Source organism: Hippocampus bargibanti, linkage group LG02 (genome assembly GCF_051943395.1).
Source record: "Hippocampus bargibanti isolate YZ-2025 linkage group LG02, ASM5194339v1, whole genome shotgun sequence".
NCBI lineage: Eukaryota > Metazoa > Chordata > Actinopteri > Syngnathiformes > Syngnathidae > Hippocampus > Hippocampus bargibanti.
In genome coordinates this window covers 20,602,631-20,618,859 of record NC_142735.1, presented here as the reverse complement: position 1 = coordinate 20,618,859, position 16,229 = coordinate 20,602,631, and the positions used below count along the sequence as shown (strand labels likewise).

Below are 16,229 nucleotides of genomic sequence, written 5' to 3'. Positions count from 1 at the left end.
AAGGATTATAGTTTGAAGGAAGTACAGTATTTAAGATTTAGGTTGGCGTTTCCGGTGAGGGATCAGGTTTAAAATTACGATTTTAACCCTGGGATAGGGGTTTAAACAACGTAAGGTTTCAAAACCGGCTTAGTACTCGCTAATACAACTCAACAAACGTGGTGTCTAAAGTAAACTAACCCCGGTGTTTTTGCCAGCTGAAAGCTGAATGACAACTTTGACATTTGACGCCCCCGTGTGGACAAAAACGTGAAACAGACAAGCGCGCGCACACACTTTTTATTTTCAATACTTCCACCAACATTCCACAATGTCGAGACAGTAGAACAAAGCAAACGTAATCTCATGAGCACACGATGATGTCATCGGTGGTTTGGCGTGAGTTGGCAAATGTTCATAACAATATGCATCGGTCAGGCAGTGCTCACAAGCTGTAGACAGCCCTGGCAAGCATTGCTTCGATATCAGCTACGAGTATGCTGTTTGTCCTTGTAAGTGAAGCAATTCAACAGGCAAGTAAAACTTTCTTTGAATAAGCTTTTTGTACTATAAAGGCCTCACATGGATGAATCAAGGGTGTTAAAATGTAACAAAACTTTCCTTATAAAGTATCGTGCTGCGCTAATAACACCATTGCGCGCTAGTAACCTCATGGATCCTAGTAATAGCACCAAAAAGAACACTAGTAACCTTTCCTGATCAATACTGTAACATGTCCGACTGGTATGCTAAATGTATCTTACTATTGAATATAAACATGTACTAATGCAAGATAATCCAAATACATTCTCCAATGGCTTCGGGACCATGTACTAGTACATGCTTTGTCTTCATTAGTAGATCTGGAATACTAGTTGGGCATATACGTGACTTGAGAAAATTTGGTACTACCAGTGACAAAATTGTACTTGTACCAGTAGCAAACAGAAATTCACAATAGTCATCATACTAGTGCAGTTGTTTTCTATCTGATGGGGGGAGAGCTTAATCACCACAACCAGGATGAACAGCAACACAGCGCAGTGAGTTTTTTTTAATTAACAGGCAGATTGTTTGGCTATCAGAATTTAATGACGCTAAATATATGAATTGCCCCACCCACCCAACCCATATCGGCGGGGCCCGAAAAGGGAACAATGATGGCATTTGTTGAGGTCACTTGACAGGTATTAAATGAGACAGTGTTCAAATAAACACGCGACAATTTTCCCGCTGCCATTCATGTGTCAACATTCGGCTAATGCACTAAATGACATGCAAGTAAAACAAAGGTAAACAAGACGACCATTTCAAGTAAGGGGGGCCGACAAATCCAATGTGACCGTCGCTCATCTTTCTTCTCGGAGGATGAGCGTGTCTTGGCACATTTCAAGTAAACACGCTAACTTACTAACACCAAAAGCCCGCAAGTTCGTTTAGGGGGTACTCTGAAGTTGGATAGGACAGTTTTAATTTTATAGGCAAAAGAAAAGGTAAATTACGAGTATGGGCAGATTAAAAAAAAGTTACAGGAGTGGAGTACTTTTGAAAGAAAAAGTTGGAATATTACAGAAAAAACATTGAACTCAAAATAACATGAATATTTTCTCTAAAAGTTGCAGTTTTATGAGAATAAAGTTGAATTTTGTATTTTTTTTTTAATTTGGTCATGATATTTTCTTTTTGAAAAAGATTACAATATTCCAGAATAAAATATATTTTGTGAAAAAAATATATTTCCAACAACAAATTCAATATTTAATAAATGTAATAACGACATTGATTTATTTAAAATAAAGTTGTGACAATGATGTAAATTCCAACTTTACCGGGGAAGAAATTACATTTTTAACAAATTAATTAAAAAAAAATGTTAGTCTCATAATATGATAGAACATGTTTCTGAAAAATGTGGTTTGTTCTTGGAAAAAAAGTTTTTCCGATTGAAGTGATGGTCGGTCCCAATCATATCAGAGCTATTGACCCAAAATGAAAGTAGCGAAGCGTCCTCACTTTATCTGTCTTTTTCACGGGCTGACTGGTACCCACCAAAGCACCAATATGTGTGTGCCATTGATGTCCACATAATTGAAAAATACAAAATAATAATAAAAAAAACTCCCCAAAAATGTTCAAGAAATATAACACCAAAATATATTTTTCCACAAAAAAAAGGATCACTCGAAAAAGTTAAAGAATAAAAACAATAAAAATCTACAAATTGGTGAATCCAAGTGTGCTGAATGGCAAAGATGCACGGTTCGCTGGATCAACATTTTTAAAACGACAGCGAGCAATTACTTGACACTTCAAGATATTGTCTGAAAACCCGTCTGAGAATCACCATTACTCGACATTTTCAAGTAAACATTAAAAAAAATAAAAACATCCCATCTTACACCATTTTTTACTTCACACATAAAGAACCTTTTTAAACAAAAATAATAATTAGCACATCAGCAAAGCCACAATAAGTTGGACCAAACACGTCGTCATGACAACATCCAACATGTCTTAGTAGTCGATCACCATGGCAAGCGAGTTTACGGCGAGCGTTTCCAAAGTGATGTCGTCATTTTTTATTTTCTTTTTTTACCTGAGCCACATTGGCATTGTAATCTGGCATCACAGTAGGACACGGTCTGTGGAGACGGAGCTTTCCGAGGAACCATCCCAGGAGGCGGAGCTTTGCGGGCGCCCGTCCTTGACGCCGCCCGCAGACTTCCTGTGTTTGTGTTTGGACTTCCTCAGCATCCGCACCTGCGAGCCAGCAATAGACCCGCCTTGGTCATATTATGAGGTACATCATCAGGTAGTTTTATTTTTTTTAGCTATTACTTTGAATTATTTGCTTAGTTAAATATATCAATTGTATTTTTTTATTGGCCTCAAATTATAAACCTCAGCTCAATCTTCGGATGACAGGAGCCATGAATTTAAAATTGCTTTTTTACCTTGCTCGGGACGAGTAAATATCACTGGCATTAGGCTAAAACCTCCAATGTCCGATATAAGTCCTACCCCCACAAATAGTTTCTGCAAGTTAGTCCCTCATATTGGGCTTTTATTTCTGACAAGTGCTTGGCCAATCTGAAGCATTGAAAAAAATTCAACAAGAGCGCTTTTTACATTTATATTTTTAACAGAACAGGAAGGTTTATATTGGTTTTGCGTTTGTCAACCTTAGGTCCAGCAGCAGAGATGATGATAATTCCTGGAGGCTGCAACCACGGTTCTCCATCCACTTGCACGGGGAAAGCTTTCCTGAGCGTGACACGCATGTAAGTCCCCTGGGCGATCCGAATACCGGAACGCAGGCCACTCTGCACCTGACCCTGAGGGGAACAAAAATGAAGCGGCCTTTCAGGGACAGCGGTGACGACAGTTGACAGCTTATCAGGGAACAGGTTGTCATTATTGATGCATAAAAGGGTTCAAATGCGCCGGCGGCTGTTGGGTAATCCATTGGTGACTGAAGTGTGTCTCTGCTCACCATGTGAACCACGCCAGTGACGCCCACCACCTCCAGCAGGCCGTCATCAATGCTCGGTTTGTTGTAGCGGGCGTCCGCATCAGAACCCCACAGATCGGCACCCGAGCCCCAGCTACAGGCGCAAAAGACACGAGGAAGGTGAGGTCACGGGGTCGGAATGGACAGAGTTCATCCTCACCTGGGAATGTTGAGGAAGATGAGGCCTTCGATGTTGGGCAGTGCGACTTGGCGTCCATCTACTTGCAACTGCAGTTCTCTGTGCAGACTGCGGGTGGCGCTGATCTTCTGTAGGCCCACCTTGACGTACACGCCCTTGTTATGGAACCTGTCAGCCAACGCATCAAAAAAACTGCTGCTGATGGGGAAAGTCCGCGGCGAGTCACGTGATTGTTTTATTTATATGTTATGCTATTTTCAATTAACTTACTACACTTGCACAACAGGAAATAAAGTGTGTAACAAATTATGTGGTGGGAAAAAACATTATGCAGTCGCACTGCATGCTGGGAAGTCCCTGCAGTTTTTGGTTTTGTTTGGAATTCAAACTAAGTCAAATGAAAATTAACTCTTGTGTTATGTTGACTGTTGAAAAACTTAATTGACTGGAGAAAACTTGAGGGAGGGATTATCGTGAAGTCCAAGATGGCGCCCAAGTTGGCTGCCATAAGCAAGCGAGCCTTGCTTTTTTTATGTTACTTTTGTGTTGTTTTTGTGTTTTCTTGTCACTTTGTGTTGTTGTGCCTCGTGTGGAATGGATGCGGATTGTTTTTCACTATTTTTCGGCCACGACTGTGCTGAGCGGTTGCGCCTTTTCGGAAGCACAAATATGCCAGCACTGTTTTTGATTTGGGAGGAATGTCAGTGCCATTTGACTGTCATCGCTTGAAAGCTCTGGGGCGATTTGCTTTTTTTGCGGCTGTAATGCGCAGCATCTTCACATCCCGGCTTTGTTCAGCGGAAAGGTCGGTGCTGTTGGACAATCTGGCTGGATGGATGCATGGCTTGAGGAGGCCACGATGAGAAGAATGAAGCGTCAGGGCAGAGAGGGCAGTATATGGAACTGTCGCGGCTTGGAATTGGATCGGATTTTCATCAATGGATGCTGCAGCTTCATGTTTGCTTTCAACATTTAGCTTGTAGCAGACGTGCACATTTCTGCATGACGTCCCTGATCCACTAGTGAAAAGGACGCTTTGATCCTCTCACCTAGAACTGCTTTATACAACACAGAGGGTGCAGAAAGTGCTTAGGAGTTAAGACTGTGTTGTGTCACATTACTTGTTTTGTTTTTGACCTCAAGACGGCGCCGTGACAGTGGCTGCTTTTACAGCAGCTCCTGTAATTTGTTTTTCTACTTCCATCTTCCTTTCATCACTTTGCTGCTGTGGAACGTAAATGTATCCAGTGTGAGACAAATAGTTTTATTTAATCTAATCTAATCTCATTTAATCAAATCTATTTTTACGACTTTTTCTGCAGTTGAGTCAAGGAGCCGCTTCTGCTCTTGAGGATGACAACAAACATATCTACTGCCCAACACAAAAAAAATATTTTTTTTAAATTTTGGAGCTATAAAATCAGTTTTCTGAAAAAAAAAAAAAAAAAAAAAAAAAACACAAAATAAATGTTCACGTACAAGCTTTGAAAACGAAAAAAATGCATACAACAGCATACAATTTATACCCTCGTTTTCTGTTTGCAGATAATGATTCTGCTGACCTACTGGAAGATGCACCCACCTCTCACCACACTCTAAATTTAATTTTGGAGTATTTTCTACAGTGCCAATTTGAAAAAAAAGTCTGGTTCTGAGTGAAGTGCTGGAAACATGTTTTCTTTTTTAAATTAAGATGATGATTGTGATGCACTGTGACTGTGACCTCACACAAGGCATACGTACCTGCTGGTAAACTTATTCGGGTCGTCTTCACGGGCGTGGTGGAAATCGAGGCTCAGCTCGGCGTCAATGCCGACTCCGAAATAGTTGTTCATGTGGACAATCTGGAACAATAATGGACGTCAGCTGACATGGGAATTATTTTCCTCCCTTCTAGGGAATTTGGCGCTTTTGACACATGGGACCAAGCGCACCTTGGGTGCTTCCAGGAAGGTGTCGGCAGAGTTAGCGGATGGGTCCTGCGCGTCCAGCAGGATGGTCCAGCGATCCATTAGAACCTCGTCTGCCTCATCCACGCAGGATAGAATGTGAGACGGGTCTTCCCCGCTGTAGCCTGCGCCCCAGCGCAGGACACGGGACAGGTCGTTACCTTTGGGAGGAACGTTTGTAGTTGGACATGGGCGCAATGTGGACAACACTCATGCAGTCCGGCATTCATTGTCACACACACGCGCGCACACACACACACAGATCTATAGACACAGAGTGACCTGTTCCAAGCGGCACGATGCCAACGGGCGGCTCTCTGCAGACCAGCTGGTGCCGCAGCGCCTCCAGTACACCCAGCACCCAGCCCACCGTGCCATCGCCCCCGCACACCAACAAGCGGAAGCTGGGAATGTCTCGGAAAGTGTGGAGGCTGCACACACACAGCAATTCTCAGATTTTGCTTCATGTGACGAATACAACGCTGATCGCGATGGTATTAAAGTCACCCTGGCAGCGGTCCTCCATTGGAGAGGTCAAAGACTTGGTGCGGGTTGAGAATCTTACGGAAGGTGTACAGAAGATCTTTGCCCTTCAGACCGCCGCTCTTTGTGTTGACGAACACCAGCAGGGGGCGCACATCAGCACCCAGCAGGCTAACCTATAGTGGCGCCACATAAACAACAGAAATAAAATGTTTTTTGGGCCGCCAGAGTTCACACAGCGGCCACTTGATTAGGTACAGGACATAAACTACAATACGAGAGCAGGAAATTAAAAAAAATCCAGGACAAGAATGAGGGGCCATGATGTCTTCCGTGAAGATGCGACGGTGTGTTGTATAAGCATGTGCATCAGGTCACATTTCCTACTGTAATGTGAACGGTAACCAGTACATAAAAAGATATGTAAAAAAAATCCAAAAGGGCATCATGCCTTACAGCACAGGCCAAATCCGGCCCGCCACATCATTTTTTTCGGCCCGCGAAAGCAAATCAAACTTGTTAAATTCCATGATGATTGCTAAAATCTGAGCCAAAATTTCAGATTTTTGGATGTCAACCACAATAAAAGTCATTATTCTTGACTTCAGATTTGAAAACGAGTTATTCATTAATTTGCTGTGTGCTCTATATGTAATATTTGAAGGGATTTAAACATTCTAATGGGTTCCCCAAATTCATAACGGTCCTCGAGAGGAAACCATAACTACAATGTGGCCCGCGGCAAAAAATGACTTTGACACCCCTGCCTTACAGCATGAATGTCAAAGTCATTTTTTTTGCCACGGGCCACATTGTAGTTACGGTTTCCTCTCGGGAGCCGTTATGAATTTGGGGAAGCCATTAGAATGTTTAAATCCCTTCAAATATTACATATAGAGCACACAGCAAATTAATGAATAACTCGTTTTCAAATCTGAAGTCAAGAATAATGACTTTTATTGTGGTTTGCATGGGACAATTTGAAATTTTGGTTCGGCCTTCAGCAAGCATCATGGAGTTTGATTTGCATTCCCAGGCCCAATAAATTGATGTGGCGGGCCAGATTTGGCCCCCAGGCCTTGACATTGACTCCTGTGCTTTACAGTTTTAGTATATTTTTAACTCTTTAGCTGCCATTCCCGAATTTATTCAGGAATTGAAAAGTGTGACGTGGAGCGCCATTCCCAAATTTGTTCGGGTTTTGATTTTTCTTGTGGGGGTGCCGATAAAGCGCTGGTCAGATCTTTGGCAATATTTTTCCCTTCAACGAGGGGTCAGCATTTGCCTTTTGTTAAAGTGCTATCTAAATCAATATGTATATATTGTATTGTATTTTGTACAGCTGCCCCCATTTTAAGTTCAGACAACTCCAGAACCATATAATTTAGAAATTAACTCTTTTTTTCTGATGAAAAAAAAGAGTCTAAGGTTTCGGACGCTGAATTAAATGTTTATATAGTCCTAAAATTCAATAGTCTTTGGTTCCTTCAATTTGACTGAAAATGACAAAAACCCTGGCACTGGATGCATTTTTGCATATTGTCTGGCAGTGAATGAGTTACACAGAAAACAAACAAACAAAATAAACAAACAAAAAAACAATAATTTAGTTGGAAAGGTTGATCACGTGAGCAAGTAACTATTCCCCCAGTGTACCTGGATGTCCGGCATGACGAGCGACGTGAATGATTTGTCTTTGACGGTCACGTCTTTGGCCAACATGAACACGCGTTCGGCTTCGGCGAAACATGACAACTTCAACCCCACTGCTCCTGCACATGCACACACGTGTACCCCACATGAGTGGTATCATTTGTGGCCTGGTCACAGTGGTGAGCGACAAATTCACCTTGACTTTCATACACGTGGCTTATGTCCGCCAGATGACCTGCGGACAAGATGAAGATGTAGTCATGTTGCCATGAAGACGCTGGTAGCATGTCGTGTGCACGTATGCGTGTGCGCTTACTCTTAACGCTCAGGTGTTCCTGCATGAGCTGCCAGTATTGCTCTTTGGACAGCAGTGGGGGCATCCCTCCTATCAGCAGGCTCACCTGTACCCTTTGGCTCCTCCTCTCCACCACGTAGAAGCGAGTCTGATTCATCTGCCACAAAGACGTCTGGGGAAAGAAAAACCCATGGACATACACACATGCAAAACATGTGACATAAGGGCCCACCAGGTAGAAATCGCTTTCATTAACTCATTCACTGCCATATCCGAATTTATTCGGGTATTGAAAAGCAAGGCATGGAGCACCATTCCTGAATTTGTTCGAGTTTTGTTTTTTCTTGCTGGGGGGGGGGGGGTGCAGAGAAAGAGCTGGCAATGATTTACCCTTCCACAAGGGGGCAGCATTTGCCTTTTGTCCATGTTAGCGCTGTTATAGCTTGAGTTGTTAACTTCGTATATTTCAAGCTCAGATAACTCCCGACCCACATAATTTAGGAATTAACTCTTTTTTTCTGCTGAAAGAAGAGAGTCTAAGGTTTCTAACGCTGAATTGAATATTTATGTAGTCTGAAAACTCAATATTCTGTGGGTCCTGCAATATGATTGAAAATGACAAAAACCCTGGCACTAGAGTGGACACTTTTTTGCACAGCGTCTGGCAGTGAATGAGTTAATTAACCTATGCTGATGCTAATGCAACCTGGCGCAAACATGCTAGTCATTTTTGTTACAATCCGTGATGAAATTGGTACGTAACTGAGATGACTTATAAGCTATAGACATGGGAATTTCCTCCTGACACATTTGCAGACACACCTGACATTTTACTGGCATGTTTCCTGACACGCAATGAACTTGTACTGATACATTTGCTGCCAAGTGACACATTGTTTGACTGAGAAACCTGAAACCTTACTCACACGTTTTTCGAACACATGCTGAACATTTTAGTGGCATGACTTATTTACTGAAACACGATTGAGTGATTTAATCTTTCTGTCGCATTCTTTCATGTGACTGACCTTCCTGATGTCGTGCAGTTCTGCCAGAATGTTCTGCTGCGGTGTCAGCGTTTGCTTCTGAACTAAGGACACATAGAGGTCGTGACCTTTAGTGGACTTTGTACATGGGGAAAAAGTCAGAAGGCCACAGGATCACTGACCTTGTTTGCTGTTCATGAGCACTTCCTGCAAGTCAAATTGTGTCACGTCGTCTTCCTGTAAGGAATAGCATGACTTTGTTGTCATCGTGTTACGGAAAGTTCTGTGTAGGATGTCCCTACATTAAGCTCCAGCTGTTCCAGGGCCGCGGCGAGGACAGATGCCGCCGTGCTGTCCTCGGATACCGAAACGGTGACATGATCCGATCTGGGGCTGAAATACACATCCACACAGTTGTTTACTTTTTTTTTGGTATGAGGCCGTGTGCGCGCGCCATTTTGAAAAACAAGCAGCCCGACCTGGTGACGCCGCCGTACACTTTGATGACCTCAGCGTGGCCCCGTTTGGCTCTCAGCATCCAGGCGTCGCCACAATCTTTCAGCGAGCCGCTGTTCCGGTTCAGGATGTCATCGCTATGGAGACGCTCATGTCCGCCCACCTCCTGCAGCTGCATATGCTGAGGGTCGTCTGGCAGGTAGAAGGCCCTCAACGCCGCCTCCTGTGCCGTGGCAGGGTTTTTGTCATTTTCACTCAAATTCCAGGAGCCAAAGAATATTGAGTTTTAGGACTACATCAACATTCAATACAGAGTAAAAAAACTTGGACTCTCTTCTTTCATCAGAAAAAAAAAGTTAATTCCTAAGTTATATGGGTCTGGAGTTATCTGAGCTTGAAATAGGGGCGGCTGTACAAAAGGCAAATGATGCTCCTTCGTGGAAGGGAAAAAAAAACATTGCTAGAGGTCTGACCAGCTCTTTATCGGCACCCCCCACAAGGAAAACCAAAACCTGAAAGAATTCGGGAATGCTGCTCCACACCATATTTTCAATTCCAGAATAAATTCAGGAATAGCAGTGAATGAGTTAATTGCCATTAGGGAAGTGACAGAGATTTTATTACTATGCGATTGACATGTTGATCTTGATGATGATGATGATGATAATGACCAAGAAGCTGTGTGTCCTACCAGAACTTCCTGGTTCCTGGTGGCTCTGACGATGGAGACGAGACTAAAGTGACCGCGCCTGAGGCCATCGTCGCCGTCGTAGACCTTAAGAAACTGTTTACCTACATCACAAATGGCATGTGGATTAGCGCAGCTGTTTGTTTTTTTTAACTCACAAGAACAGTCGTGCGACAACTAACCATGCTCGGGCGTTGCCGGTTGACCGTCTTTAAACGCCACAGCGGACGTGTCCACGCCATCTATTTCATCTGCAGGCGAGGCGATGTCATGAACATCACTGAACAGTATTATCATCATTGTGATAATGTAAGACGCGGGTGTCAAAATCATGGTCACATGCTACCCCCTGATGGGAGGATTATTCGGACTCATTAGGCCTGCATAAGCCTCAAAATCATAACTATAAATTCCACAGTTCCGCCTCATGACAATTTGGAAAAAGGTCAGGCAGTCTTGGCAAAATCAAAGATGCCAGACAATGAAGAACTACGACGGGTAGATACCCAGCTCGTGGCCGCCAGTCTCTGTGATGCGGAAGCAGTGGTGCTTGCTGAAGTTTCTAGATTGGAGGCGCACGCAGATGGGATGCAGCAGCATGCGGCGCAGATGGCCCAAGGTGCACTGCGGAGCTACCCTGAGATAGCACGCCGCGTGACACTGCGGAGGCAAGAAACAAGTGTCAACACAGATGCCGGCGAACACTACTCATAACAAAAAAAGCACACTCTGTACTTAAGTTGAAGTCGGAATACTTATGTATAGAAAATAATTGAGACATGTAGAAGTGCCGATTTAACGCCTGGACTTCAGGAGAAGTCAAAAAGTAGGCAGAAAAAGATTTTAGGACATTGTGATAGCTTCTTTGACCACAGAAATCTTGATGTAAGAAGTATAAATTACAGTCATTTGTTTTTTAATGTACTGTGTAAAGTAAAAAGTTCAGTCACCAGAATAAAAAGTTCCATTTTTGCAAAACAAAGTTTTTGCGATGGCCAGAGGCAACCTATGCAGGAGGTACTTCTTTTTCAGTTTTTTAAAACACTTTTCATTTTTATTAACTCATTCGCTACCATTCCAGAATGTATTCGGGAATTGAAAAGTGTGACGTGGGGCGCCATTCTCGAATTTGTTCGGATTTTGTTTTTTTCTTGCGGGGGCTGCCGATCAAGTGCTGGTCAGACCTCTGGCAATGTTTTTTTCCACGAGGGGGTAGCATTTGCCTTTTGTCCATGTTAGCGCTTTATTACAGCTTCAACATTTATTGTAATTTGTATATTCAACCACATTTCAAGATCAGACAATTCCAGACCCATATAATTTATTTTTTGACTCTTTTTTCCTGATGAAAGAAGAGAGTTTAAGGTTTCTAACGCTGTATTAAATTGAATGCCGATGTTGTCTTAAAACTCAATATTCTGTGGGTCTTGCAATTTGAGTCAAAATGACAAAAACCTTGGCACTGGAGTGGACATATTTGTGCATATCGTCTGGCAGTGAATGAGTTAATGTTAGTTTTTATAGGAGAGCAATGAGCTCATTTTGACAAAGTAAAGAAGAGAAGATACTGTCATTTGGTTTCAAATGTCAGTATTCTTCTAAGATAATTCTTTGGAAAAAACTGTTCGGGTGTTTGCGCTTGGTTACTGGAAAAACTGTAACCAAATTATTTTGAAAGTGCAGAAGTTTATATTCAAATGCAAGGAGTAAAAAAAGAACCGAGTTATAAAGAAAAAAAATCAAGTACTTGTACTCCACCTGCGTCAGGAAAGCGCTTCTTACCGTGACGCCGCACCATTCGCACCTCATCCCCGCCAAAACGTCGGATGATCCGCAGGAGCGCCGGCACACCTGGCAGCGTGCGCCCGACGCCAGGTTGCCCTCCCGCCAGTGGTGGTGAAACGTGTCCTGTGAGCGGAAAGCGCTCGTTTTTCAAAATAAAACGCATGGCGGGAAGTCCCCGAGGAGAGCAGCGGTCACTGACCTGCTGCCGAGTGCCGTCGACGTGACAAGAGCGGCAGTCAGCGGAGGTGAAGGCGGCGCAGTCGCCGTGCACGTGCAGCTCGCAAACTGAAACCAGAGCATCTCTTGTTTTTGAGTGTTCTATTACCATTCAGGAAAAATGAAAATATATCGAAAGGTGGAACAATTCCTCAAATATTCAAGAACCAGGGGAGGATCAAGACAGTTTTACCAGGGTTGGCAAAGAGGTGACTGGAGGTTCAGTTGGAAGGGAAAGGTTGTGATCAATAAGACTGATTACAAAATAACACACATGGGAGAAACTTTTTTTTCTGGTGAAACCATGCTTTCATTTTGGCATTTGGTAGATTTGATGCATCTATATACTGTGTATATATCATAGAACACAACAGAACATGGGTTTTGAAAATGTTCAAATGTTGTAAAATGGCTGGGAAGTAGTATATATAGAGGAGCGTCAGCGCGGGAGTAAATTCTAAACCGGTGATGAAAAAGTTTACAGGGACGTTTCAATTTTCAATATGCTAATTTATCTTAAACTGGACAGTGACTTGACCGACAAACTGGTGCTGTTGTTAAATTCAGCATCTTTCATTTTAGGCAGCTGGCTAAAATAACATCTCCTTTCTCATGTGAGGACCTTGAAGCAGTAAGTCATGCTTTTATCACATCTTGGCCCGATTACTGTCATGCACTTTTACTTCGGAGTCAGCCAATCCTTCATGAAGCGTCCGCTACACACATCAATAAATCTGATTACGAAAAACCGCTGGAAATCCTTAGGATGTTTTCATATGGTCCCACTTTCTGGAATGATCTGCCACTGAACATTCGGCAAGCCCCCCTCGCTGCCCGCCTTTAAAACCAGTCTCAAAACTCACTTGTACTCCTTGGCATTTGACTCGGCATGATCTTGATTTTACATCAACTATCTTTGTGACTCCTTTATTTCCTGTATATGTTAGTTGTCCATGTTAAGCGCTGTGTTACAGCTTCAACTGTTGTTAAAGCGCTATACAAATCAATATGGATTGTATTGTGGAACCACCAGTGTTGGGTTTACCTTCGCAACGAAGAGCGCCGTTTCCCTCCGTCTGCTTCCTGCAGACGCAACACATGCGCCTCTTGTGAGTGTCCGGACCGAAACAGTGCGCCACGGGAATCTGTAGGCATAAATGTGAACAATGTGGCATCATCGTGTGATGTCATCAACAAGGATAATGACGATAATGCGCTACTCACCCGTACGGCAGAGGGCGCCAGGCTGGAGCATAGCGAGCGAAGCGTCTTCAGACATTTCTCATGACACATCAAGTTGCACACTGAGGAGAAAGCACGTTAATGGTATCACCATGGCAACAGAGAAGCTCCAACAACAATTTTGTATCATGTGACAAAAGACACATTTCCATTGGCCAAAGATACACACACACAAAACATACAAGACTTGTTTCCATGACGACCAGAGGACCTCCATGAGCACTGCTTCTCACGTTGAGAAACATAAGCACACACTTTCACATTCTGCTTCCACACGGCTGACGGACAATCCGTGTGTTACTAGGCAGAACATGTGTGTACACATTGTGTGTCTAGAAGACAGAAGATATAAGGTAACCTGAGAATGCACTTTTTGTGAATCATTCTGTTAGGTGGTGATTTTTTGTTTGTGATATGAAATGTGTGCCTTGGTACAGTAAAAGTTAGGAAACACAATTACATCACAATTTTTCAAAAGACCGTGCGCACTCATGTACAATACTGTCCCTCCATCTTTAATGATTTCTTTCAGGGAAAAAAAATGTGTTATCAAAGAACAGTTTGTTTTGAATGAAAAGCAAAGCTAACATGTCAAAGATGAAATTTGAATTATGACCTATGAATAAATCTGGTTACGAAAAACCGCTGGAAATCCTTAGGATGTTTTCATAAGATGAATAGGGCATAAGTACAAATATCCACATACATTTTAATGTCGATTGATCATCATTTTTTAGAAATTCTGAGCTATGTATATACAATGATTTTCAATGGACCCCTGACTCCCACAAAGTAGGAAGTGGGGGGAGCCATGGCTATTTTGCTGTCAAGAAATAAGTGTTTTTTTAGAGTAGTTGGTGATTTATCGAATTTTCAAAATCGAATTGATCACAATGAAAATGCAAGCGGATATAATTGTCCTGATTTTTGAGTGATAGACTTTAAGACGTTTAAAGACAAGTTAAGGACGTTTACAAAACAGCAAACACAACTAAATAAACAGAGGGCCTATTGATGGATACATTTTAAGACTAGACATGCAAACACAACGTTAAGATATGTTACAGAGGAGACTTTTAAACACAACGCGAAGACATTGATAACATTATGAAAACACAGCCAGGACACTGAAAGAGGAGAGTTAAGAATCTAAATCAGAGTCACGACATTTGAAGACACAAAGGTAATTGCGGTGACCATTGACATGTTGACATGTTGTTGGCATTTTGTAGGGATGTTGGGCAGTACCTTCACACAGGAAGCCGAGAAGCCCCCACAGGAAGTCGCTGCAGTGGTGGCAGAAGGTGGGCTTGGTGAGCGTCACCCTTTTGAAACTGTGACCAAGAGCGCAACAGTCCCGCTGGCGTTTCTTGGTCCCCAGCGGACTCTCGGTCACGTTCCGGCTGCTGTTCACAGCTTCCGCTCGAGCCGGACTGCCGTCCGCCATGCCTCACGTCACCTCACGGCACGTCACACACGTCCCTTCACGTCATGTCACGCATGACCTTTTAAAACAAAAACATGAAACGTCCATGCCCACTGCGTTCGAAGCCCGACAATCCGATATGAGCGCGCTTGGGTCCACGAGGAAATCTTTGAGCTCAAGCTGTGACGTCGCGAGCCGGTGTGGGTCCCGCCCAATTTGCTTCCCGAAGCTCCGGCTGGCGTGCGCGCGACCGGGTCTCTCGCGCGCAGCGAATGGTCACGATAAATTACGTGTCGTTTGCAAACGAAACGGCTGTTAGAGCCGGCTTTTTGAAGTTAACCACTGGATCTGGCTCTTAGGACGGAGCAAATTGAGGAGCCGACTTCTCCCCTCGCTTCGGCTGAAGTCGCATGTGATCGGTTAAAATCCGTGGTCAAAGAAAGCACACGCGCACGCACACACGCACGCACACACACGCACACGAACACACGCGCACAAAAAAGGGTACTTCCTTTTCCCCGCCTTTTTTGTGACGTTAAAAACATGAGGTTTATATTCCTCCAGAAAAATCAATGCTCCTCAGACACCGGAAAAGGATAACTTCAATTGGTTGAATGTGTAAATTGTAGCCGTTGAGGAAAGAGCACACCTGACTGGATGTGGATCTAACTCAAAACAACAAATGCCCACCACAAAGTAAAACAAGCAAACAAACAAACTGACAGACAGACACATAAATAAATACATAAATAAATGAATAAAATGAATAAATAAATGAATAAATAATAATACATTCCATTTTAAGCGCCTTTCAAAGCTCTCAAGGACTCTTTACCGTCACAGACAAGCAAAGGTACTATAATAAATAAAATACAAGCACAAATAGAATGCAATAAATAAAATACAGTTATAAATAGAAACAAGAGAAAGCGCAACACAGAAAATGCGATTTTTAAATAGGTGGGTTTTGAGATGGGATTTAAAGGTGGGAAGAGAATCGATGTTACGAATGTCTGGAGGAAGTGAGTGATTTTAGGAATATACACACAGATTGGAAGTTTTTGTTGGACTTGTTTTGAGATGGGTCTTTGTTTTTTGAGGTACACACTGTGGTATGTTTTATGTTCAGAAGTTGAGTGAACGCTGGCGCGTGTGGCTGCCGCTGCATATCCTATGTAAAGTGTCCTTGAGACTTTTGAAAGGCCCTTATAAATGAAATGTTATATTATTATTATTATTATTATTATTATTATTATTATTATTATTATTATTATTATTATTATTTTAAATAAATAAAGCCATATAATTTTACACATATATATACTGTATATTTTTGACATTATTAATTCGTTTTACATATAATTCTGCACTATTTTTAGAAGTACATTAATTTAAGCAACAAAAAATGAAAATCCATTTGG

The 16,229-nt window shown here is 42.6% G+C and overlaps 1 protein-coding gene across 1 annotated transcript; it reads right to left on the bottom strand.

Annotated features, from left to right (window-relative positions):
- Positions 1–269: 269 nt before the first annotated feature.
- On the bottom strand, positions 270–15,082 carry dgkq (diacylglycerol kinase theta). The gene is made up of 23 exons (XM_088989907.1): positions 14,631–15,082; positions 13,365–13,444; positions 13,186–13,285; positions 12,124–12,209; positions 11,922–12,047; positions 10,646–10,799; positions 10,322–10,390; positions 10,143–10,243; positions 9,475–9,674; positions 9,298–9,388; positions 9,178–9,232; positions 9,038–9,099; positions 8,031–8,181; positions 7,911–7,949; positions 7,718–7,833; positions 6,086–6,237; positions 5,861–6,009; positions 5,564–5,739; positions 5,373–5,473; positions 3,651–3,797; positions 3,473–3,584; positions 3,162–3,314; positions 270–2,739 (listed from the first exon to the last, which is right to left on the bottom strand). Exons 1-23 carry the CDS (start codon positions 14,827–14,829, stop codon positions 2,605–2,607), a joined length of 2,754 nt encoding a protein of 917 aa, XP_088846033.1. The 5' UTR covers positions 14,830–15,082; the 3' UTR covers positions 270–2,604.
- Between the last annotated feature and the right edge of the window lie 1,147 nt (positions 15,083–16,229).